We start from the raw sequence: 27,305 nt of genomic DNA on the forward strand, positions 1-27,305 counted from the left end.
GAGTCTGGTGGCACCTTAAAGACTAACAGATTTATTTGGGCATAAGCTTTCGTGAGTAAAAACCTCACTTCTTCGGATGCAGCATCCGAAGAAGTGAGGTTTTTACTCACGAAAGCTTATGCCCAAATAAATCTGTTAGTCTTTAAGGTGCCACCAGACTCCTTGTTGTTTTTGTAGATACAGACTAACACGGCTACCCCCTGATACTTGTTAAATCGGAGGTTCTCAAACTGGGGGGCGGGACCCCTCAGGGGGTCGTGAGGTTACTACATGGGGGGGTCGCGAGCTGTCAGCCTCCACCCCAAACCCCACTTTTCCTCCAGCATTTATAATGGTGTTAAATATTTAAAAATGTGTTTTTACTTTATAAGGGGGGTCGCACTCAGAGGCTTGCTATGCGAAAGGGGTCACCAGTACAAAAGTTTGAGAACTACTGTGTTAAATTTTCAAACAGGCACCTTTGTGCTTTCTCTCATGCTGCCCCTCATGTTTGGGTGTAGCTCCCTGAAAACATCCACAAAACGAATTCATTATCCTTCAAATCCCTCCTTAAAACTCTCTTCTTGCCACGATGTCTACAAAACAACTTCACTACAGTTAGGCTGCGAGGGTGCTGAGACCATTGCCTATTGTGCTAACCAAGGTCGTCTCATTATTTCCTTGCACTCCTGTGTTAGTCTATGTTCATCGGTTGTCTCAGTTTAGACTGTAAGCTTTTAGGGAGGGATTGTCTTTCTGTTCAGTGTTTATACAGCCGCTAGCACAATGGGGTTTTAGTCCACGACTGAGGCGCCTAGGCACTACAATAATACAAATAATAATAATTCATTATTAACTTTTAGGATCTGATGCCTTTCCATTGTGGCGACTTCTCAACTTTAACATTACATGAAAGATAGTTTATGAAGTAAAAATTTAAAGTTGGAGAGTCCCAATCCCTGATGTACCAATCTGGTACATCGCAATGCCAATTAATGTACTTGGATCTGATGGGCTCACTCTCTTGTCTATCACCTGTATGTTTCTAGCCAAAACATACAAAAAGATACAATAACAAGAAAGAAAGAGAAAAAGAAAGAAAGACTAACTGGAGAGAGAGAATAACACCAAACAGAAAACCATGGTATCAGTATTGTGATTCTTTAAGACCACCAGTTAAAGAAAGAATAGGACCAGCGAGGAGAATAGAAGGCAGAGGAGCAAAGATGAGTGAATCACAAGGCTGAGAAACAGTTCCAGGCTAAGGCCCTGACTTCTTCAGGACAGCATACAACTCTGAACACAGGCTTAACTGCTTTTCTGAAGTGGGGCCTAAACCACTTGCAATCACTTACTTCTGGGGCCTGGTAATACTTGTTAAGAGAGCCATACTAAAGCAGTAAGAGTCATTTAAGTTTGGAAAAGTTTGAGAAAATTAAAACTATTTTGGTCAAGCAATTCTGTGTCTGAGACACAAACAGTGAGGTGGTATTAAGAAACTAAAGTAGTGGTGGGCATGTGCTGGTAACAAAAGGGAAAGAAACACTTCAGACTCTCCTGGTCAGTGAAAAAGCAGTTAACAGCAAAGAGGAGTCACACTGGGAATCAGAATTGAAGGTGATTTATATTGCTCAGTACAAAATAAGTAAAACCTTGGTTTGAGGAAGTAGTGGAGTGTATAGAAGGGGAAAAGAGAGAATCATTAACTTTGTTATTACATGGTATATCCTAATTGTTGCAGTTGCTGTGAAATTGTGCAGAGGCATATGTATCTTAGAGGTAATTTATTTGTGAATTATTTAATATTAGAAGAGAACCATGTTGAGTTACTTTAAATTATGAAAGGTTTATATAAGAAATGTCCAAGATTTTATTCTTGGGAGCATTTCAGCCCTTCTTCCACATCCCATTAGGCCTTGAAATGTTGAGTCTCCAGGTCAACTGTCACAAAGGATCAAAGTTTGACCTTAAAGTAACTTGAGAATGGTTTCAGAGTGGTAGCCATGTTAGTTTGTATTAGCAAAAAGAACGAGGAATACTTGTGGCACCTTAAAGACTAACACATTTATTTGAGCATAAGCTTTCGTGGGCTAGAGCCCACTTCATCAGATGCATGGAGTGGAAAATACAGTAGGAAGATAGATATAGATATAGAGAGAGCGAGAAGATGAAAAAATGGGGGTTGCCATACCAACTCTGAGACCAATTGATTAAGGTGGGCTATTATCAGCAGGAGAAAAAAAACTTTTGTAGTGATAATCAGGATGGTCCATTTCAAACAGTTGACAAGAAGGTGTGAGTAACAATATGGGGAAAATTAGGCTGGAGAAATAGTTTTTAGTTTGTGTAATGACTCAGCCACTCCCAGTCTTTCTTAAAGCCTAATTTAATGGAGTCCATTTTGCAAATAAATTCCAGTTCTGCAGTTTCTCGTTGGAGTCTGTTTTTGAAGTTTTTTTTGTTGAATAATTGCGACTTTTAGGTCTGTAATTGAGTGACCAGGGAGATTGAAGTCGTCTCTAACTGGTTTTTGAATGTTGTGTGGTATGGCCCCACAGTATGCCAATGTTTTTATGGCTGACTTAGAACAACGCTTCCTCAGCTCTCATCCACTAACGCCCCTACTCTACTTGTGCTACATTGATGACATCTTCCTCATCTGGACCCATGGAAAAGAAGCCCTTGAGGAATTCCACCATGATTCCATCCCACCATCAATCTCACCCTGGCCCAGTCCACACTAGAGATCCACTTCCTGGGCACTACAGTGCTAATAAGCAATGGTCACATAAACACCACCTGATACCAAAAATCTACTGACCGCTATACTTACCTACATGCCTCCAGCTTTCATCCAGACCATGCCACATGATCCATTGTCTACAGCCACGCTCTAAGATACAACCGCATTTGCTCCGACCCCTCAGACAGAGACAAACACCTACAAGATCTCTTACAACCTACAAGCGTTCTTACAACTACAATACCCACCTGTTGCAGAACTGGAATTAATTTGCAAAATGGACACCATTAAATTAGGCTTTAATAAAGACTGGGAGTGGCTGAGTCATTACACAAACTAAAAACTATTTCCCCAGCCTAATTTTCCCCCTACTGTTACTCACACCTTCTTGTCAATTGTTTGAAATGGGCCATCCTGATTATCACTACAAAAGTTTTTTTTTCCTCCTGCTGATAGCAGCCCACCTTAATCGATTAGTCTCATTAGAGTTGGTATGGCAACCCCCATTTTTTCATGTTCTGTGCGTGTGTGTGTGTGTGTAATCTTCCTACTGTATTTTCCACTGCATGCATCTGATGAAGTGGGCTTTAGCACATGAAAGCTTATGCTCAAATAAATTGGTTAGTTTCTAAGGTGCCACAAGTACTCCTTGTTTTTTTTAATTGAGAAAGTGGATATTAAACAGGTTAGGGTTCTGTATCACGTTGCCTGTAAAAAAACAAACAAACTTGATCTGTATGTTTTGAGTGTACGTTTAAAATATGTTTAATTTGCATGTTGATAATTTTAATGGCTTTGAATTTAGAGTAGTCATAGTGATAAATCTACAACAGGAACAGTCTGACAGTATTATTATTATTAGGTAATAAGCATTGCTTACATTGTGTACCCATTATGGTAATTTATCATACAATTTGTAATTGGAAATTTTTCTCTAATACAGTTATTTTATTAAGGTCTGTCTTGCAAGTTGCTGAACTCTCTCAATTCCCATTGAATTATGGGAGTTGAGAGTGTTCAGCATCTGTCAGGAGGTGTTCATCCCCTTGTATGATCAAGCCCTTGGTGTACTGTATAATTAATAGGCTTGTTTCAAAAATTAGTTAAAAAGGAGTAAGTTAAAGAAAATATGGTACATGAACCTGAATAAGGTATCTGTAGTCCACAATAAACACAAAAGGAAAAGAAGGTGAAGTTATACTTTACATGCATTTAGATAATTTACTGTATTGCTTCAGAAGTGATAATCCAACCAGAGAACAGAATCAAAAGGAAGACCTGCCACTAGTATAATTGGAGTGCAAAGCAAAATGTCATTCTGTTACTTTTGGCAGGTGTCATTTAAACATTGTATAAGACAGCTGTGTGTGTTAGTGCTGCGCATAAGTAAAACTAAATACAAAACCAAATGTATATTAAAGCTCTTCAATCCATCTTTGCAATATTACTCTCAGAAATGTTATTAATTCCAAGCTGTAGCCTCAGCTATAACTCTGATTAATACCTTACTTTGGAACTTGGAAATTCTTTTGCAATCAAAAATTAATCAGGGCAAATCATCTGTCTAGAACCATTAGTTTATTTTTCCAACAGTGGAAAATACTATTAATCCATAAAGTGATGAACAGTTGTTTCTTTTGGTGTGCATACTGCCCTCAATATCATAAAAAAGTAGAAAATAATTGAGAAGTAAAATGCTACAATTCTACCCTTCCTGAAACTTTTTCTTTTTCAATCATAGTCATAACGACAAATCAGTTGACATATACAGCACATTGACTTGGTAATGATGGTGGAGAATTTGATGCCACACTGGCATGTTGCAGTGGGAATACATTTGATCTTGGAGAGTGGGGGAGAAAGCAACAGTACACACTCTGGTGGATGCTTTACATAATTAATTTAGTGGTGACTTTGGAAAAAGTCTGCAATTTGTTTTCTTGGCCAGACACTAAAATGTGCTACGGTGGCAGTTATTTTAACTAGAAGGAATATGGAAACACTAAATCCAAAAAGATTACCTTTGTGTAGCTCCTAGCACAATGGGGTGCATGTTCATACCATAGCACCTTGGAGCCGTAGTTAATACTTCTGCTAAAAAGAGTGTTATGGTGTTCCTTTACTTCACTGTCACCAGTGATTCTGACTGTTTGTTGACTTTTTATTCCTACCATCAGTACTTCAGTTAAGTTTCAAAATAGCTTCTCTGAGAAAAATGTTTATAAAACCTTTTGTGTCATTGTTCATAGTCTTTTTCAGGCTGGTATTAGTTTCTTAGTTTACTTTCACAAAGATGTATTTTAAAATAATTATCATGTTTAGCATGTTGAAACTTCAATCTAAAAGGCTAATATAGTTCCACATGCAAGACTTCTGTTACATCATTTAAAAGACTAATTACTTGAATGTGGAAATGTTTTTATTTATTTTTTCAAAATGAGCAAAAGTAATGAAATATAGGAATGCTAGCTTCAAGGATGGTTATACCCTCCAACTGTATTTTATAAATATAGGAAGGTTATATTTTGCTTCTGACAAAATCTGCCTTATTTTGTAGTTGAAAGCATGGGATGCACTGTTGCTCCTGGGGGAATTCTGCGTCACTGTGTGTGCACAGAATTCATGTCCCCCACAGATTTCTTTGCTTCCCTGTAGAAAAATGATTTCTGACAGGGAAGCAAAGGGAAGCCGCAAGAGCGGGCACTTGCCCCTCCCCAGCAGTGCAGGCAGGTCAGTTCAGGCACTTGAAGCAATTGGTAGAAACATAAATCGCTGCTGGGGGAGGTGGGGCTGGGCAGTCGTGCCTGTGAGAGCTAGAGACACACTCTCCCTCTCGCTTACTATTGCAGCATTCTCGGCTGGGAGGGACAGGGTTTTGGGGTGTTTCTGAGGAGGTAGGCATGGGGCGAGCTCTGTCCCTTCAGGCAGAGCAGAATGTAGCAGTCTGCCTACTTAGTGAATTGTTCCCATTCTCTTTGTGAATTCCCCAGGAGTATAAAACAGGTATAAAAGTTTTAAGGCACCTTTCCATGGCCAGAGTGGTGTAAAGGACAATATGGCCTTATAAATGCTTATGATGATTAGAAGTGGTATAAATTTTTGGACTGAAAAATTTCTTATCAAAATCTATTTCATGAACTGTTTGCTACTGACCTTTCTGGAGATGGTCAGTAGCCAATACAAATTGTGAGTTTGATTCTCCAGCCCTCACTTGGCTCTTCAGTTGCCTATGATGTAACACTGAGCATATGGATGCATATATTTGTTGACTAATAACTAGAAATAAAGGGTCAAACCTAGCTACATTAGTATTAGGGAAGGGGATTTGGGGATTTTCTCCAATGCTCCCCACTCCCATTCTCCATCCATTGTATTAGTTTAAATAAATTACCAAAATAATTAAATAGACAAATAAAATATGCAGAATTTTAAAATATTGTGTGCAGAATTTTTTAATTTGGTGCAGAATTTTTAATTTTTTGATGCAGAAATCCCCCAGGAGTAGTGCACTGGAGTGTATAAATATGCTGGGTAAAATTATTCCATAGAACTATTACACTATTATGAGACAAACATGGTTTAGTTCAGCCACAGTGCAAAACTCGGTCAACGACTGGAACAATATTAGTGTGTTTGTATCTATCATGCTTCTCAGCTGTTTGTAATTGCACATTCTGGGGCTTCTGAGCAAAGTGACAGAGCAGCTGGCATCAGAGTACCAGAGAAAAATATTGTGAATTTTATCCAACTTGGACACCCGGTGATTCAAGACATCTGGAGATGTTTGGATGCCATAATTCTTCAGGAGAGTGTGAAGACATAAGAAAACAAAAATGGGAAGGATGGTCCAATGGGGCAAGAGGTGGAAGGAGCAGGTTGTCTATCATTTTCATAGTGTGGACACATAGTGAAAAGATTATCTCATGGCTCACCATTGCTCCCACTTACAGATGCAGAACATCTTTGTGGCAAGTGCAGCAATTGCTTACATTAAAGAGTGATTTTTGGAAATTGATATATTTTTAGCTTTCTGTACTGCAGTTCAGCAGCTGGAAACAGGAAGAAAAGTTAGCCCCTATGTTATCAGCTAGCTTTCTGTGGACCACCAGTGGTTCATGGATCACACTTAGAGAATCTTTAGTATAGAGAGCAGAAGAAACATTGAACTACCACATTGATATTTCTTAGACCTTGGTGGGTGCCAGATAAAATGATTTCAACTGGAGAATTGCTGCCAATGAAAGCTGGTACATCTTGGAAGTGAAGCTTGCCAACATCTGCTCAAACAGGTTGACTTGGCTTGCAAGTTCTATTTGGTAGAATTCTCTCTCATTCTCCATAAAGGCAAGAATTTTCTCAACCTCTCCTTACAAATACTCTGTGTTAGGGGCGGGGGCTTTACATTACATTCATGACTACTTTTCTTTTGCTTAGTATTGAAATGTGGCACTCAAAATGTAACAATTACAGACATATATTTAGTCAAAACAAAGATCCCACAAGGCCTGTCACTCTTTGAAGGCAGCAAACGTACGTATTCTGGAAAATACTACTGCTCTAGTGTTAACATAAAAATACTAGACTGCATGGCAACTCTTTTTAAAAAATGTAGATGTAAGAAATTACTATCTTGCTTGTATGCAAAATAGGTTAATTTTTAGAATCTGCACTGAAATGGATAGTAAGTTTGTGCATTTTAATGTAATTTTAATTAAAATGCTGAAACATGGAAGTGCTCTTCTTTGGCCTTAAATGGTCTCCAATCCATATCAGGTACTGTGCTTGGGGATCTCTTGATTGCATTCGCTATGGTCAAAATTTCTGACTTATTAAGCAGCAACATTTTTGGCATAACAACCGTAAGGCTATTTCCAGTGTATTATGAGGTGTTCAAACCCATACTTTCAGTTTTATTTTGAAAGTAGTGTTGTTTTATGAAGGTTATATTCATCTGTGCAGAAGATTTAATATTCCATGGCTGTTTTCTCCTCAGTGCAGGAGCTGGAGGTGTTGAGAATCCATAGTGAGTATTTCAGTATTGAAATCACATATCAGCATGCAGGGCTTGATCCTGCAAAATGCTAAGTGCCTTTAGTTCCTGGTAACCCTAGAAGAAGGTGGAGGTATTCAGATTGATTTTAATATAGCTATGGACAAATATATTTACCTGATAAATGTATTGGAATGGAGAATTGTTGGTAGAAAGGAATGTGCAGCATGGAAAGGCATTGATTTACATTTGGCCTATTACCACAATAGCAGTGTGATCTAGTGGACTTGAACACAGGGTTAGCAGCAAGGAACCCATGAGTTCTAGTCCTGACTTTGCCACAGACTCAGTATCCAGTCCTGGGCAAGTTATTTAACTTCTTTGCCTCTGTTTCCATATGGGGAAACTTCCCTGCATTGTTGTTAGGCATGCACAAGCTGGACATGCGCAAGTCCATGGGTCTGGATCTAATGCAGCTGAGGGTGCTGAGGGAGTTTGCTGATGTGAAGAGCCGTTGGACATTATCTTCGAAAACTCGGACGATTGGAAAAAGGCAAATATAGTGCCCATCTTGAAAAAGGGGAAAAAGGAGAATCCGGGGAACTACAGCCTCACCTCAATCCCTGGAAAAAGCATGGATCAGGTCCTCAAGGAATCCATTTTGAAGAACTTGAAGGAGAGGAAGGTGATCAGGAACAGTCAACATGGATTCACCAAGGGCAAGTCATGCCTGACCAACCTGATTGCTTTCTATGCTGAGAAAACTGGCTCTGTGGATATGGGGAAAGCAGTGGACCTGATATATCTTGACTTTAGCAAAGCTTTTGATATGGTCTCCCACAGTATTCTTGCCAGCAAGTTTCATAGATTCATAGATTCTAGGACTGGAAGGGACCTCGAGAGGTCATTGAGTCCAGTCCCCTGCCCGCATGGCAGGACCAAATACTGTCTAGACCATCCCTGATAGACATTTATCTAACCTACTCTTAAATATCTCCAGAGATGGAGTTAAAAAAGTATGGATTGGATGAATGGACTATAAGGTGGATAGAAAGCTGGCTAGATCATCAGGTAGTGATCAACAGCTCGATGTCTAGTTGGCAGCCGGTATCAAGTGGAGTGCCCCTGGGGTCTATCCTGGGGCTGGTTTTGTTCAACATCTTCATTAATGATCTGGATGATGGGATTAATTGCACCCTCAGCAAATTGGCAGATGACACTAAGCTGGGGGGAGAGATAGGGCCCAGAGTGACCTAGACAAATTAGAGGATTGGGCCAAAAGAAATCTGAAGTTCAACAAGGACAAGTGCAGAGTCATGCACTTAGGATGGAAGAATCCCACTGCTACAGGCTGGGGACTGATTGGCTAAGTGGCAGTTCTGCAGAAAAGGACCTGGGGATTACAGTGGAGAAGAAGCTGGATATGAGTCAATGGTGTGCCCTTGTTGCCAAGAAGGCTAATGGCATATTGGGCTGCATTAGTAGGAGCATTGCCAGCAGATCGAGGGAAGTGATTATTCTCCTCTATTTGGCACTGGTGAGACCACATCTGGAGTATTGTCCAGTTTTGGACCCACAACTACAGAAAGGATGTGGACAAATTGGAGAGAGTCCAGCAGAAGGCAACAAAAATTATTAGGGGGATGGGGCACATGGCTTATGAGGAGAGGCTGAGGGAACTGGGTTTATTTAGTCTGCAGAAGAGAAGAGTGAGGGGGGATTTGATAGCAGCCTTCAACTACCTGAAGGGGGATTCCAAAGAGGATAGATCTAGGCTGTTCTCAGTGGTGGCAGATGACAGAACAAGGAGCAATGGTCTCAAGTTGCAGTGGGGGAGGTCAAGGTTGTATATTAGGAAAACTATTTCACTAGGAGGGTGGTGAAGCACTGGAATGGGGTTACCTAGGGAGGCGGTGGAATCTCCATCCTTAGAGGTTTTTAAAGCCCAGCTTGACAAAGCCCTGGCTGGGATGATTTAGTTGGGTTTGGTCCTGCTTTGAGCAGGGGGTTGGACTAGATGACCTTCTAAGATCTCTTCCAATCCTAATCTTCTATGATCATTATCTAACATCAGTACAGTGCTTTAGAAACTTAAAGAATTAGATGAGTATTTACTAAGTGTTATTAAATTGCTCATGTGGACAATCCTAAAGAGGAGACCATATCTCAGCATTTGCACGTAGTACACATTGTACAGTGCTACTGGGGATGTGTTATGGTCAGCAGCACAGGCACAGTGCCCTACTATTGCAGGGGTGCTGTGTGGTGATGTGAAGTGATGATGGGAACAAGAGGGAAATTTAAAATAATGAGAGAAAAAAGTAGAGACACTGAAATGGCCTTGAGGAGGTTGTTCTACTGGCCTAAAGGCAGAGCATCTGAATTCAAGCCTAAGCTACAGTCACATAGCACAGAGTAGGCCCATTACTCAACGAAGGGGGAAAGACAATAACAGAAAATGTGGAAATGGCAGAGGTGCTTAATTTGTTTCAGTTTTCACCAAGAAGGTTGGTGGCAATTGGACCTCTAACATAGTGAATGAGGTATGATCACAGTGAAAATGAGGTAGGATCAGAGTCTAAAATAGGGAAAGAACAAGTTAAAAATTATTTAGACAAGTTAGATGTCTTAAAATCACCAGGGCCTGATGAAATGCATCCTGGAATACTCAAAGAGCAGACTGAGGTGATATCTGAGCCATTAGCAATCATCTTTGAAAAGTCGTGGAAGACTGGAGATATTCCAGAAGACTGGAAAAGGGCAAATATAGTGCCCATCTATAAAAAGGGAAATAAGGACAACCCAGGAATTACAGACCAGTCAGCTTAATTTCTGTACCTGGAAAGATAATGGAGCAAATAATTAAGCAATCAATTTGCAAAGACTTAGAAGATAATAAGGTGATAAATAACAGTCAGCATGGATTTGTCAAGAACAAAACGTGTCAAACCAACCTGAGAGCTTTCTTTGACAGGGTAACAAGTCTTGTGGATGGGGGGAAGCGGTAGATGTGATATATCTTGACTTTAGTAAGGCTTTTGATACTGTCTCGCATGACCTTCTCATAAACAAACTAGGGAAATACAACCTAGATGGAGCTACCATAAGGTGGGTGCATAACTGGTTGGAAAACCATTCCCAGAGAGTAGTTATCAGTGGTTCACAGTCGTGCTGGAAGGGCATAACGAGTGGGGTCCTGCAGGGATCGGTTCTGGGTCCAGTTCTGTTCAATATCTTCATCAATGATTTAGATAATGGCATAGAGTACACTTATAAAGTTTGTGGATAATACCAAGGTGGGAGGGATTGCAAGTGCTTTGGAGGATAGGATGAAAATTCAAAATGATATGGACAAAGTGGAGAAATGGTCTGACGTAAATAGGATGAAATTCAATAAGGACAAATGCTAAGTACTCCACTTAGGAAGGAACAGTCAGTTGCACACGTACAAAATGGGAAACGACTGCCTAGGAAGGAGTACTGCGGAAAAGGATCTGGGGGTCAGAGTGGATCACAAGCTAAATATGAGACAACAGTGTAACACTGTTGCAAAAAAAGCATACATCATTCTGGGATGGATTAGCAGGAGCATTGTAAGCAAAACATGAGAAGTAATTCTTCCGCTCTATTCCGTGCTGATTAGGCCTCAACTGGAGTATTGTGTCAAGTTCTGGGCACCATATTTCAGGAAAGCTTTGGACAAACTGGAGAAAGTCCAGAGAAGGGCAAGAAAAATAATTAAAGGTCTAGAAAACATGAGGTAAGAATAACAGGAGTACTTGTGGCACCTTAGAGACTAACAAATTTATTAGAGCATAACTTTCTCAAAGAAGTGGGCTGTAGTCCACGAAAGCTTATGCTCTAATAAATTTGTTAGTCTCTAAGGTGCCACAAGTACACCTGTTCTTCTTTTTGCGGATACAGACTAACACGGCTGCTACTCTGAAACATGAGGTAAGAATGAAAAAATTGGGTTTGTTTAGTCTGGAGAACAGAAGACTGAGAGGAGACATGATAACAGTTTTCAAGTACATAAAAGGTTGTAAAAAGGAGGAGGGAGAAAAAATGTTGCTCTTAACCTCTGAGGATAGGACAAGAAGCAATGGGCTTAAATTGCAGCAAGGCAGGTTTAGGTTGGACATTAGGAAAAACTTCCTAACTGTGAGGGTGGTTAAGGTCTGGAATAAATTGCCTAGGGAGGTTGTGGAATCTCCATCATAGGGGATTTTTAAGAGCAGGTTGGACCAACATCTGTCAGGGATGGTCTAAATAATAGTCCTGCCTTGAGTGCAGGGGACTGGAATTGATGACTTCTCGAGGTCCCTTCCAGTTCTATGATTCTATGATTTCCTGAGAAATGCAAATCTAGCACACTTTGCCTACTTTATCTCTAGAAACCGCTTTTGGCAAAGACAAGGAACAGCACTGAGAGGTTTTGTCGGGAACTGTCTCTTGTCCTCCTTTTCTAGGAGCGTTGCCTAAAAGAGGGGCCTTGGAGGAGACAAGTGAAACAAGGGAAAAAATCAGGGAGGGGGAAGACTCAAAGACCTATATAGCCAAATGAGAGGGAAAGACTGAGGTGTAAAGAAAAGAGGTAAACACAGTGGGCCAAATTCTGCTCTGAATTACACTGTGTTTAACCTCACTCACTTAAGGGTTACATGAAACTGAGAACAGGGCAGAATTTGGGTCATGATGTCCATTGGGGTTGGGGAGAAGACACACAAATTTACTTTCACTGTTTTACCCTCCTCGTCCCTTTTGCAAAAATCAGTCTATTCACTTGAGAGTGCCCTGGTAACCAAATCAATAACGTGTAACAGTAACTGATTAGACCGGAAGACAAAAGAAACTTTTAAAATAGAAAAATGCTGCTTTCATTTGAAAGAACTGGAGCTGGGGGCAATGGGCAAGAATTAAATTAAACCCTGGGGGAAACTACTCTCAGACAGTTAGAAGAAAAATTGTCTAACGCTTATGTAGTGAAGGTGTTTAAACTATATTTTGTTCAGGGTTGGCTTTAATTAGGAATGTTGGCATACTTTACTCGGGTTTAGAGTACAAGGCAGATGTATTTTTAAGACACCCTGAAACTATTAAACAATAACATCTTTTCAAAAATCCCAAAGGAAGTGGAATATATATCTCTAGAAGAAAATATGACTTCTAAATTTGAAGGATGATTATTGAACCTCCAGCTGCTGTATATAGTAGATTCTTAACTTATTTTTTTCTGAAATTCTCTAAAATAAACAGATTGTTTCTGTCAATATAATTTATTTTTCTATTAGACAAAAAGAGGAGATTCTCCCATTGTCAATGTAAACTGGAAAAGTCTATGTTGGATTTAATCTTGTATATCTGACCCATTGGTTTTCAAATGTAAAATATAGTTTGAAAAGATATAAGTGCTTGGATAGGAACAAGAACTAAAGAGATCAGAGAACTTTGATGTTTTTAATCACATAATTTTTTATATTATCTGGTGGTTTATCAGGTGTTGTATTTTGTGTTGCCTTAGTGTCAATGTTTTTTCTTCAGTCCCAGACAGACTTCATTGTTCTCTTACTCTAATACAATACTTGGATCATGTATGATTAAGAATTGATATTTGTATCTGTAAAGTGTGCCTTTAGGGGAAAAATACTTCACAGGTTGGAAGGTTTCATTTTATTTAAGTGGTGACGTCAAGCAGACATTAATTTAAACTTTCTCTGGGGGCAAGTTATAGGATAACTTTCTAGTGCAGGGTTTCTTGCACCTTCCTTTGAAGCAGCTGTTTGTGCCAATGATACTGAACGAGACAGAGGGCTGGGTCTGACCTAGCACAACAATTCCTTTGTCCTTTTAGTGTGATGGAATTAGCAAAAATTGTGTAAATCTGAACCTTAGACAAGATATTCAAAAATTAATGTACAGTAACTTTGGACTAAGAGAGAGCTTTATGGTCACTTTTGTTGTATATCTTGCATGTTGACTGAACATACGTTGTTCCAAACTTGGATAACTTTATCCCTGCATTCATGCTTTTACAAGTGACTTGCAAAAAAAATTGTGCTCTTTATTGCTTCTTTATCATGCAAGATGAAGGTCTGAAAAGTCTCTTCTGCATGTTTTTATATTTATCTTTAAAATACTAGGGACATTAAGTCTATTCTTTCCTAGTTTTGGTGGAAGGCTCCTTGGAGGACTGCATAGCTGAAGTGAGTGTTTTCCACAGCCTTCCATTGAATGAACTATAGGTGTGGATTTGAATCTTTAACAAAGAAAACTTTTTCTCTCAAGAGTTTATCATGCTTTTGAGTTAAATTATGTGTTAATAAATCTGACCATCCCCACTCAATTGCTTTCAATATCTTATGATGGCTTACTTCCAAGATTTCCTAATAGTCCATGGGGTTCTTGAGCAAAAATAGGATAGACAAAACCTGATTTAAAAAAGAAAAATATTTATGATTAATTTCGGTGTTATGGTATATTTGCTGTATTGAAAAAAATTAATAATTATAAATAGTGAAAGAGGGAAGAGTGTACAAATACTACTTTTCTTTGCAATTCACCTTTGATTAGAGTTGGTCCATACTTGTTGATTCTTAGAATAAATTCAGTAGTGGTGTGTGTATTGTGAAGTTTTTAATAATTATACTCTTTCTCTATTGAAGGCTACAGATAGAAGAATCTTCTAAACCTGTAAGACTATCACAGCAATTGGACAAAGCTGTAACAACCAATTATAAACCTGTGGCTAATCATCAATATAATGTAAGTTACTTTAATCTTTTTCCCTGCTAAACTTAATCTCTAAAGTCTCTAAGGAATATAGTTGCTCTATGTAATGACTCCCCTATAGGTCCAAGCTTTCTGTGGCCTTTTTTCATATCAAAAGTCTTCACCTTTGAAAATCCCTTTTTTCTATGGTATAACGATTCTGCCTATGTTTTGTTTCCTGGATAACTTCCTTCTCTCTGGAGTCCAGCGCCAATCCAGTGGCTAAGAACTGCTGATTCTAATTCCTCTTTGTTGTATGGCAGAGGCATAGCAGAACTCTCCTTCCTGGTTTTCCTTCCACAACCTCTTTCTGATGTTTTTATTACCTCTCATCTTTAGTCATGTCTGAAATTCAATTTCATGGCCTCAAGGGTAGAGACACTATACCATGAGATTGTACATTCCACTTTTGGGTCATGCATAATAACAATAATGTATTCTGCAGATGTAAAAGGCTAAGGAAGTATCTTTAACTTCTAAGCCTTTGCAGCGAGTTTCCTGAATGACGGGAAACAATTGGTAAATCTTTGCATCATTATTCCTTCATAGTACATATTTTCTGTTTCAATTACTCTAATATTACATCCACATTGCAGGTCAGTGTCATCTGGTATGAATAGAAGCTATAATGTCCTCCTTCTTAAAAGATCCTTTTTGTGTAATTTGTATGTATGCATCTATAATAAGCAACTTAGATGTATGCAAGGAACATTGTTAAAATCAAATCACACCGAGAATTAGTCACTGTTTGAGTCATTTGCTCTTTTGTACTTCTGGTTAAGATTTTATTTACATAAAACAAATGACAACATTTATGGTACACAACCATTATTTTAGAATACAATCCAATTTAAGACCTGGTCTACACTTAAAATTTAGATTGATGTAGCCACATCTCTCTGGGTAGGAAAAACTCACTTCCCTTTGTGGCATAGCTATGCCAACCTAACCCCTGGTATAGATGCAGCTAGGTCAATGGAATAATACGTCTATCAATGTATCTACTGCCACTCAGGGAGGTGAACTACCTACAATGATGGAAAATCCCCTTCTGTCACTATAGGCTGCGTCTACACTACAGGGTTAGTGCAGCATAGCTATGGTGCTGTAGCTATGCCACTGTAGTCCCCATAGTGTAAACAACTTATTCTAACAGGTCACAAAAGAATCATTCCTTTCTCAGAGCACTCTGCTTTTGTAGTAGCTATAGTCTAAGGACTGATCTACGCACAGATTTCATACCAGTATTCCAGTTAGGAATGTGACTTTTTACCAAAATATCAGAGGGGTAGCCGTGTTAGTCTGAATCTGTAAAAAAGTGAAGAAGTGAGGTTCTTACCCACGAAAACTTATGCTCCCAATACTTCTGTTAGTCTTAAAGGTGCCACAGGACCCTCTTACTTTTTACCAAAATAGTTATACTGGTAAACTTTTTAGTGTAGATGCAGTTATACCAGCATTCATGTGCCTTATCCTGGTATAATTTATTCCTCTTCCAATACTGAAATAAGCAACAACAGTAAACTTCTGTCTCACCACACTGGCTAACAAGAAATCAGATAAACGGTTTCCTTAAATATTCCAGTCCTTGTATCACCACCCAAAATACTGGATTTAAAGATGAGTGGTTCTTTACAACCAGTCTCATCAAATAAAAGGTTCTTCTGATCCCAAAGGACCAGCCACACACCCAGGTCAATATACAACTCAGATCTTACCCAAAAATCACACTGATGCCAATCCTTTAGTATCTAAAATCTAAAGGTTTATTTATAAGAAGAAAGAAAGGTGAAAGTTAAAATTGGTTAAAGGAATCAAATACATACAATAATTGCAAAGTTCTGGTTCAGGCTTGTAGCAGCAATGGAATAAACTGCTGGCTTGTTAAGTCTCTGGTTGCTTCCAAATCATTGGAAGGACCTCAATCCCTTGGTTAGAATGCTCCCAATAGTATAAGTGCATAGTCCAGAGGTTTGAGCATGAAAGAGGCTGGACCAGGAAAGAGGCAAAGTGGAGGGCTTTTCAAGGCCTTCTATAGTTTCTGCCATGTGGAAGGAAACCAATTGTTTCAAACAAAGCCCTCAGCACAGCTAATGGAAAATTACAGGTAAAAAATGGGAGTTTGGAATCACATGGGTAAGTCACATGTCCATGCCTGATTTCGCTTAGTCATAGCAGGAAGCCATTACCTATACTTCAGATGGAACGTTCACAGGAAAGTCCATTCAGTTTAGATGGTCATCTCCCATGGTCCATTGTGAGTTAAGTGTCCTTTTGATGGGCCACTCAGTTTGAATAGTCCCTCCAAGATGTGCTGGCTAACTACCTTGGGGCGTTATCCCAGAAGCAAACATTTGAAATACAGGTATAGCGCCAGTACTCATAACTTGAAATACAAAAATGATACATGTATACAAATAGTATAATTATATTCAGCAAATCATAACCTTTCCATAGACATCTTACATGCCACATTTCGTACAAGATTTGTTGCAAATATATAACAGTGGTTGCAGCAATGATCTATATGGTCCTATTTTAATCAGAGAACATCACACCATATTAGGGGGTTATACTACTTTGACTATACCACCGTAGTTAAAGCGGTATAACTTTTGTGTGTAGACAAGCCCTAAAGTTTTAGTCTAGTTATAGACTACAGTCATGATGCCATTGATACTATAACTTTTAACAGTCTTGTAACACAGTTGTCCCCCCAGCCTGTTACTAGATCTCCTAGGGTACGTCTACACGGCAAAGAGAAACCCATGGCTGGCCCGTGCCAGCTGACTTGGGGTCATGGGGCTTGGGCTGAGGTGCTGTTTCATTACTATGTAGACTTCTGGGCCCGGGCTGGAGCATGGGTGCCATGTGAACCACTAGCTGGGGGCGGCTAGCCCCCAGACTCCCGCCCCTTCCACCCAAGGTCCAGCCCCTTCCGTGCCCTCGGAACCCAGATCCTCCCCACCATGGCTGCCGGTCCCTGTCCCATGCTGGCTAGTGCCCGCAGCCTCCCCCAGCCTCGGAGCGCCAGGAGGGATAGCACACAGCAGCGCCGCTGCAGCCTCCCCAGCGTGCCAGGAGGGAGAGCACGCGGCACTGGTGCAACCCTGGGAAGTGGGGCCCTGGGGCTGCAGTGTGGGCGGGGCCATGCCTGGCTGTTTGGGGAGGCAGAGCCTCCCCAGCCTCCCCTACCCACCGCCCTCCCACCTCCAGCCCAAGTCCAGACATCTACCCAGCAATGAAACAGCACTGTAGCCCAAGCCCCATGAGCCCAACTTGGCTTGCCTATGTCTAGTTGCTGTGTAGATGTACCCCTAATGAGAATGTGGTTGTAATATGGGAGTACCCAAATTGTAACATTGTTAGCAGTTTGTACAGCTGGTCATGTTGATATAAACATCCAGAAGACATACGGTATGTATCCAGTATGGTTAGTTGTAGAACTTCTGATGGAAAAAGCCTATTAAAATAGATCACTTGCATCATATCGTCTCTCCTTCATTCCCCACCAAATGCCAGTGCAGGACTGTTTTCTACAGTGACTTCTCCAGTCCGTTGAATCTAGATTTAGATGTCCCAAATGGTGAGTCTTCTCCCATTTCTCTTTAAAGATCATTCCACAATCTTTTAAGACCTCTCAATTAAATTTTTCCTGGCTTTTTCAGGCTGAAATTATTTTGTTAAGCTCATCCCATATTCTCAGTTATACCATACTGCTCTAATAAGACTTCACCTCTGAGTTAATTTTTTAAAAAGTTATTACTTTAATGTGCAGTGCAAAATAATTAACTTTACCTAATCATCTTCAACCATTTGTACCACAACAAGAGTGATAAACACCTAATATATGGAGGATCGTATTATCAAATCATGGTCATATAGTATTTATTTTCAATTTCCCAAGTCTCTTGAAGTCTTAAATTGAATCTTGCAGATATTGCTGTGTATGGAGCTCACCGTGGCCTTGTTAGCAGTAAGACTTGTGTTGTTTGTCAGATGCTTTTGCAGCAATATTGGTCAATAAGTCAAGCCTGAAATCTGACTGACTTTAAGATCAATATTATTTTGCGAGGCCTGAGCCCTAAGAGTGAGATTGTAGCATGTAACTTATTGCTTGCAGTGATGGGGTCCCGAGACATTTGTTTCCCTCATAGAAACAGAATGAAAAGCTCTTGGTTTGGGGCTTAATTTTGTTCAGCCCTTAGAAACTATGATGATGGGCACTATATTAAAAACATAGAAAGGGCATTTCAGAGGCATTGTCTCTGATGTTGTAGCATGGTCCGTGGCGGTCCTAGATACATCCTTTCAAAAGGTGCTGCATGCTCTTCCCGCAACAAGAGCCCAATTCGCTCTTATCCCCTCGGGAAAATGTCTTATCCCTTTTCCCCTCTAAATATGCACCCATACAGGGCTAATCACCATCTAGCTGTAAACATCTTGATGTTGGTTTAATAAATATCACCACTTCCTTGTTGAGAAATTTTCTGAAGTACTCACTATTTATGTAAGCTTCAGACAATATTTTAGGGATTTGTGCTCCATTTAGGTGGTTCTGCAGACTAGCAGACCACATTAATTTCAAGCGCTTATAAACAAAAGTGGGAAAACAGCACTTTACAATACAAAATATAGTGGTAGGGAGTTAAATTGTATGTAGAGAACATTAGCAGGAAACAGTGTTTTTTCTTTAAAGGGTGTTCATCCATATTATTACCAGTCCCAGACACCTGTCCCACATACGTATTCATCCCCTGGCCTTCAGATATTGAAGAACTTCCAGTCAAGACCGTTGCTTCCCCTTGTACTGCCATCACTCCCCATTTCCAGCATCCATCACTGTTTACCACTCTCTTCCCTCACCTGTCAGTTCCTTTCCTTTAGTAGCTTCTCTCTCCTCTTTCAAATCAGCTGCAAGCCCTGCCTGTCATTAGCCTCTCTTTCTCTGTGACTGCTCCTATTTGTTGCTGCTGTCTCCCGTGGAGACCTCTTTTCTGTCCGTTGTTGGCATGGACCTTGCTTACCCAGTCCGACCCTATAACCTTCCCAGTCTCTCTGCACAAAGCCTACCACTTCCGTTTCTCTGCTTATGCATGTCCACAGAACTCCTCCAGGTTGACTCAACCTGATTCATTTTGGCTGCATTTACATTGAGGATGTCTGAAACTCTCCCACCTGTGATATAGTATTGGTATAACTCCACTGTGCTAACAGTGAGAGTACTAAGTATAGGCTGATCTCATAGATTTTTACCACCATGCTATGTAACCCTGTTCACAACATGGCTAGACTACATGATTGAAACATCAGAAGTTGCAAGTACCATGTCTTACACTGATGCTCCTACTGTTGCTGAAAGAGTAGAACAATTTTCAGAAAAAGCTTAGGGTGTAGACAAGACCTTACTTCAACACTCAGCGTGAAATCTCTTCAGCAAATGCACATTTGGTTGTACTTCAGAATACTGGGCAGACCAAGAAAGCCATTTTGAGTTGGACTGTGAATTTCATTGTTAAATTAATTGCGTTTATTTGTTCACTAGAGTAGGGTCTTTGCAGGCTGAAATGATAATTGTAGGGGTGTTTCACTGACTACAGAATAGTTCTTTATTTTAAGAAAAGGAGTTTTGAAAATAATACAGAACCTTTTTAAAGCTTCTTTCAAATTTTTTTTTGGAGAAAACTTTTTACTTTCACCTATCACGTCTTTTTCATCGTCTTTGTATTAACCATCTGCTGAAGAAATATAATACGTGTCTGTATTAATGACGCCTTCAAATAGGGTATCTTGGCAACCTTCCAGTAAGACTAGCGACACACTGTGAAGGTAAACAAAGAAAAATTGATCTTGTGTAAAGAATTGCAGGGGATAAAACAGCAACTTCAGTGCTTACCAATCCATCCCAAAACTACACCACTATGATATCCAAATATATTTTAATATTTTAGCTTTTTAAATTTAAGAAAATATTAATTTAGTTTATATAGTGTATATGTATATCAAGTTACACACACAAACTGTTTTGGTTCTCTTGCACGACGTATCTTGTTACAAAAGATGGATAAAGTTAAAGTGAGGCATTGTAACTTTATATAAACTGTCATGTCAGTCCTCACAACTGTGGAGAGAATGCTACAGCAATACCATTTAAAAAAAGAAAATAGCAGTATTCACACTGCTTTTGGTGCTCCTACACTGCAGTGGGAGCTGTTGCTGAAGTTTTAAGCTAATTTTGAGCATCGCTAATTAACATGACTGAGATACCGATTGAAAATAACTGAATGTTTCCAACAAAATAATGAAGTTTTAACAATACAAGACCTCACCCCTAGAGTGCTCAGCTATGTAATCTTTGCTAAGAAGTGAGGAGTGATAATCACTTTTGTATGTGAATTGTTGTATGATTAATGACTTATGAATTCTAGAGTACTCAAGCTGCATTTTTATAGAGAGCACTCCTCTGTGGCTTAGATAATCAAGAAAATGCAAAATGAAAGCTCCCAATGGGAAGAAATTAATTAGCCTATAAAATTGCAAGATAGCAGAGAAACAGAAATGTTGTCCATTGCCATTTAGCAGATAATAAACTAGTAGTATTTCAGCTCAGTTAAAAAAACAAAATGCATACTCTTCCATAACATTTTCTTGGGGGGAAAAATTAGATATTGCAGTATTTGAGAACCTTTGATAAAATAGTCCCATAAAAGGCTAACAGCAGTGGGGATTGTTTTGAGGATCTCCTCATAATAATGTGGTGCAAGATCACTTGCTTTCCTCCTCTGTCTAGAAAGTGTCCATTTTACAGAGTAAGCATTTTTGCTTGACTGCATTAAATTTTAACAGGTTGTTTCTCCAAGTGAAGATAATCAGTCTCTAAACAAGTTTTCTCTAAATCTCACTTGTACAGGTACAAGGATGCTGCAGAATTGTTGAGCATCTTCATAGGTTGTCTTGAGATTGCCATTAGCTTTTCCAATTATGTTCTGTCTTCCGCAGAATGAACAGCAGGAGGATTTAGCTCATATTTTTGCTTCAAAAAATCCCTTAGACTGTTTTTTTCTCTCACTTTAGTTTGACCTTTCACCACAGGGTGTCGTTTGGTTTGGTTCTGAGTGATTGATAGGAACAGAAAATTCCTAAAAGGATTAGAGGAAATCAAATCAGTGGCACTCTTCTGGAAAAATCATGCAACCTGCAGTGATAGGCTCCCTCCACCTTTCATGCCCAAATTCTCAACATTATGTTTTTGGGTTATTGAAGTCACCAGACTCAAGAGCAGGCAAAGGATAATGGACTTTTGCCACTGAAGAGACATCAGATTATCATAGAATCATAGAACTGGAAGGGACCTCGAGAGGTCTAGTCCAGTCCCCTGCACGCAAGGCAGGACTAAGTATTATCTAGACCATCCCTGACAGGTCTTTGTCCAACCTGCTGTTAAAAATCCCCAATGATGGAGATTCCACAACCTCCCTAGGCGATTTATTCCAGTGCTTAACCCTGACAGTTAGGAAGATTTTCCTAATGTCCAACCTAAACCTGCCTTTATGCAATTTAAGCCCAATGCTTCTTATCCTATCCTCAGAGGTTAAGAAGAACAATTTTTCTCCCTCCTCCTTGTAACAACCTTTTATGTACTTGAAAACTGTTATCATGTCCCCTCTGTCTTCTCTTCTCCAGACTAAACAAACCTCATAGATCATATTTTCTAGACCTTCAATCATTTTTGTTGCTCTTCTCTGGACTTTTTCCAGTTTCTCCACATCTTTCCTGAAATATGGCACCCAGAACTGGACACAATACTCTAGTTGAGACCTAATCAGCGCAGAGTAGAGCGGAAGAATTAGTTCTCATGTCTTGCTTACAGTACTCCTGCTAATACATCCCAGAATGATGTTTCCTTTTTTTGCAACAGCGTTACACTGTTGACTCATACTTAGCTTGTGGATCCACTATGACCCCCAGATCCCTTTCCGTAGTACTCCTTCCTAAGCAGTTATTTCCCATTTTGTACGTGTGTAACTGATTGTTCCTTCCGAAGTGGAGTACTTTGCATTTGTCCGTATTGAATTTCATCCTATTTACTTCAGACCATTTCTCCAGTTCGTCCAGATCATTTTCAATTTTAATGCTATCCTCCAAAGCACTTGCAACTCTTCCCAACTTGGTATCGTCCGCAAACTTTATAAGTGTACTCTCTATGCCATTATCTAAATCAGGGATCGGCAGCCTTTGGCACGTGGCCCACCAGGGTAAGCACCCTGGCTGGCCAGGCCGATTTGTTTACCTGCCGCGTCTGTAGGTTCGGCCGATCGCAGCTCCCACTGGCCGTGGTTCGCCACCTCAGGCCAATGGGGGCGGCGGGAAGTGGCAGCCAGCACATCCCGCAGCCCCCATTGGCCTGGGACAGCAAACCGGGGCCAGTGGGAGCCGTGATCGGCCGAACCTGTGGGCGCGGCAGGTAAACAAACCGGCCCGGCCTGCCAGGATGCTTACCCTGGTGGGCCACGTGCCAAAGGTTGCCGATCCCTGATCTAAATCATTGATGAAGATATTGAATAGAACTGGACCCAGATCACTGCAGGACCCCACTTGTTATGCCCTTCCAGCATGACTGTGAACCACTGATAACTACTCTCTGGGAATGATTTTCCAACCAGTTATGCACCCACCTTATGGTAGCTCCATCTAAGTTGTATTTCCCTAGTTTGTTTATGAGAAGGTCATGCGAGACAGTATCAAAAGCCTTACTAAAGTCAAGATATATCACATCTACCGCTTCCCCCCATCCACAAGACTTGTTACCCTGTCAAAGAAAGCTCTCAGGTTGGTTTGACACATTTTGTTCTTGACAAATCCATGCTGACTGTTATTTATCACCTTATTATCTTCTAGGTATTTGCAAATTGATTGCTTAATTATTTGCTCCATTATCTTTCCAGATGCAGAAGTTAAGCTGACAGGTCTGTAATTCCTGGGTTGTCCTTATTTCCCTTTTTATAGATGGGCACTATATTTGCCCTTTTCCAGTCTTCTGGAATGTCTCCAGTCTTCCAAAACTTTTCAAAGATGATTGCTAATGGCTCAGATATCACCTCAGTCAGCTCCTTGAGTATTCCAGGATGCATTTCATCAGGCCCTGGTGATTTTAAGACATCTAACTTGTCTAAGTAATTTTTGACTTGTTCTTTCCCTATTTTAGATTCTGATCCTACCTCATTTTCACTTGTATTCTCTATGTTAGACGTCCAATCGCCACCAACTTTCTTGGTGAAAACCAAAAAAAAAGTCATTAAGCACCTTTGCCATTTCCACATTTTCTGTTATTGTCTTTCCCCTCATTGAGTAACGGGCCTACTCTGTCCTTGGTCTTCCTCTTGCTTCTAATGTATTTGTAAAATGTTTTCTTGTTACCCTTTATGTCCCTAGCTAGTTGATCTCATTTTGTGTCTTGGACTTTCTAATTTTGTTCCTACATACTTGTGTTGTTTGTTTATATTCATCCTTTCTAATTTGACCAAGTTTCCACTTTTTGTAGGACTCTTTTTTTGAGTTTTAGATCATTGAAGATCTCCTGGTTAAGCCAGAGTGGTCTCTTGCCAGACTTCCTATCTTTCCTGCGCAGTGGGATAGTGTGCTCTTGTGCCCTTAATAATGTCTCTTTGAAAAACTGCCAACTGTCTTCAATTGTTTTTCCCCCTTCCACTTGCTTCCCATGGGATTTTATTTACCAAGTCCTGGAGTTTGCTAAAGTCTGCCTTCTTGAAATCCATTGTCTTTATTGTGCTGTTCTCCCTCCTACCATTCCTTAGAATCATGAACTCTACCATTTCATGATCACTTTCACCCACGTTGCCTGCCACTTTCAAATTCTCAACCAGTTCGTCCCTATTTGTCAAAATCAAATCTAGAACAGCCTCCCCCCAGTAGCTTTCTCAACTTTCTGAAATAAAAAATTGTCTCCAATACATTCCAAGAATGTGTTGGATAATCTGTGCCCTGCTGTTTTATTTTCCCAACAAATGTCTGGGTAGTTGAAGTCCCTCATCACCACCAAGTCCTGTGCTTTGGATGATTTTGTTAGATGTTTAAAAAAAGCCTCATCCACCTCTTCTTCCCAGTTAGGTGGTCTGTAGTAGACCCCCTACCATGACCTCACCCTTGTTTTTTACCCCTTTTATCCTTACCCAGAGACTTTCAACAAGTCTGTCTCTTATTTCTATTATGTAGGATCCCAGGATCTTAAAGGAGCTATCCTCTTTTTACAATTGGAGCTATCCTCTTCCTTTCTCCTTCCTACTGGACCTGGCCTTTCTAATATCAGAGGCCTTTGCAGCAGCCATAGCATGACCAGATAATCCCTCCCCTGCTCCTGCCAAGCTTTAGGTTCAGAAAGTGCTTACACTTAAAATCTCTTTGGATCCACCTGTTAAATTTATGTTGTTCCCAGTCCCTGTGTCTCTTCTTATGATATCTTATATATTATGGGTGTATCATCAGTAGCATAGCTAGCGGGGTTCAGGGGAAGCGGCCGCTTCCCCTGACCCCACATTCCCCAAAAGTGGCACGCCGGCCGGCAGAATGGGGCCGCGGGCTGGCCTGGACAGCGCTCTGGATGGAGAAGCGGGGCAGCCCTGTGCATGCACTGCTCCATCTTTCGGCGGCATTTCGACACATGCGCAGGGCCACCGAAATGCCACCAAAGGACTGGCGCCTTTTTTCACCGCCGCTCCTCCTCGGCTGCAACCCTGGCTACGCCACTGTGTATCATGTAAAAACTCACTTCAGATATATTTATAGGCAAATGGCCTGGGCCTCTACTACCACTCTGCATTTGTCCCCATTTGCCAAATGCCACATGGACCTGACTTCCCTGAGGACTCCCTTCAAGAGATAGTTCCTTATCAGTTGAAGCATTTTGCTCTTGAAGGACTTTCCTATCTTATGATGGAACATCACGGAATTGCATCCCTCCAAAGAGCTAGAGGTGCTTTTCATACATGTAAAGTTATAATTTAGTGTTGCTATCCCACTGCATCCTGCTGTCAGAAGTTAATTGATGATACCAATTTTCATTTCAGCCTCCTAGTTGATTCCTCCAAGATTAGCAAGGTGCTGTTTGAGAAAGCAAGAAATGAGCTGCCTTTCACAAAGTTGATTCTGCTGTGGCTACTTTTGCTGGAAAACCCCCTCTCCCAATAGAGGACAGTGCCAGTCCTTGAGTCTCTCAACACAAAGTTATCACTCTCTTATAAAAGAAGACCCATTCATTTTCCCGTTCTTGCCTAACAGTCTATTTATCAGCTATATGCTAGGAAATAATTACAAGTTATTGACAGGATTAGGAGGTCCCTCTGGGCACTACAGTAGTACCAATATTAATGACTGGCCTGGTAAACTTTTACAGCAGCTTTGAGAGGTGATTAATGGACTTTTTTCCCCACAATGGACAGGGAAGGGTCAGTCAGCTGCATTTTTATTTACATTGCAGTAAATAAGGTAAAAGGCAAAAGTGACCAATGACTAACACATTTTTCAGCTCTAGTGTCACTGATCACTAGTGTTTATGTAAGTAAGAGACCATCTACCTAAAGACTGACCTTGTCCTAAGCAAAACTGTTCATTCAATGGTTTTGTTTTGTTTTGAATTAATGAAGAAGATTCTTGTTGCCAGAGGGACCAATACTCACTCATCCTTGAGCCCACTTCCTGAATTTCTAAGTGTATAAGCATATTAAACTAATCTTCTGCAGAAAGTATGGCCAGAAAGACATGTTAGATTTCAATAGAAGAGGTTTTTATTCAAGGCTGTTTTTAAAGAGTCCCACAGTACAATGGATTCCTGTACTTGAGCATGAAAGAGCCAAAGGGAAGGATTCTGGCTGAAAACCAAGCTGAGAGACAGCAATTTCCAACAGGAGCTTTATATTATTTGTAGTCCCATAGTAAATTAAACTGATTTTTAAAGATAAAGGTACAATAGTGTTTCTCTATGGTACAAGTGTAACCTGCAAATCTTATTCAGTTCCATTTTGGTTCCTGCATCACCACAGAAATCTGTGCAGCACAGAGCTGGTTGATTGCATTGGTGGGGAAGCTGCTTGCAAAATTCGGAGGGAAGGGGAAGCACTGACTCCAAATATTCTGCTCATGATACCCAAGCCACAGGTTAAAGGAGTAAACTTGTTACAACAAAACTTCTATAACTCCACGTTCTTTATCTATGTAACAAGTTTCCATCAAACGAATGGGTCCCTAATTCTGTTTGCTTTATAGTTAAAGGATCCACACTTGGTTCTGTCATTACCTAATTTGAAGATACCTATAATTTTTTTGCAGATGAGTTTGTAGCTGGACTGTGTCTAATGTTATCATGCTTGCTTTCTTCTGACGCAAAAATCTATTTGTGTGGGACAGTGCTATGGTAGTACTAGACAGAATGAAATTAAATTCACCATGTAGTTTAAGAGGATTATAAAATGTTGGAAAGCCATAATATCTCTTCAGTATTTGCAGGAGGTCCTAGCTCATTGCATGTTGGATTTTCATTGGAGTGCTTTGGATACAAATGTCTCAGTGTACTGTTTAAAACTAAAACAAAAACAAAAAAGTAGACTGCCTGGATTTTTGTCCACATTCTATAATTTCTGTGGAATCCAGCTGTTCTGCTGTAGGTCTTGGCAATCAAGATGGTATTTTATAACCCACTTTATTGACTGGTGCAGTTTGCAAATGTTGCAGACTTGCTGCTATTTTGAAGATTTCTCAAATTTAAGAAACATAGGCTTTCAGAATAATTTATAGTGTAATAAATCACCAAAA

General features: G+C 40.1%; 1 protein-coding gene across 1 annotated transcript in view; it reads left to right on the plus strand.

The window, feature by feature from the left end:
- Positions 1-27,305, plus strand: part of LOC117870949 (general transcription factor IIF subunit 2) — a 46,254-nt gene that overhangs the window by 4,079 nt on the left and 14,870 nt on the right. Inside the window, exon 2 of the mRNA XM_034758454.1 lies at positions 14,376-14,474. Coding sequence (XP_034614345.1) covers positions 14,376-14,474 — 99 coding nt within the window. The remainder of the gene's footprint in view (positions 1-14,375; positions 14,475-27,305) is intronic.

This window comes from Trachemys scripta, chromosome 1, assembly GCF_013100865.1.
Source record: "Trachemys scripta elegans isolate TJP31775 chromosome 1, CAS_Tse_1.0, whole genome shotgun sequence".
NCBI classification, from domain to species: domain Eukaryota; kingdom Metazoa; phylum Chordata; order Testudines; family Emydidae; genus Trachemys; species Trachemys scripta.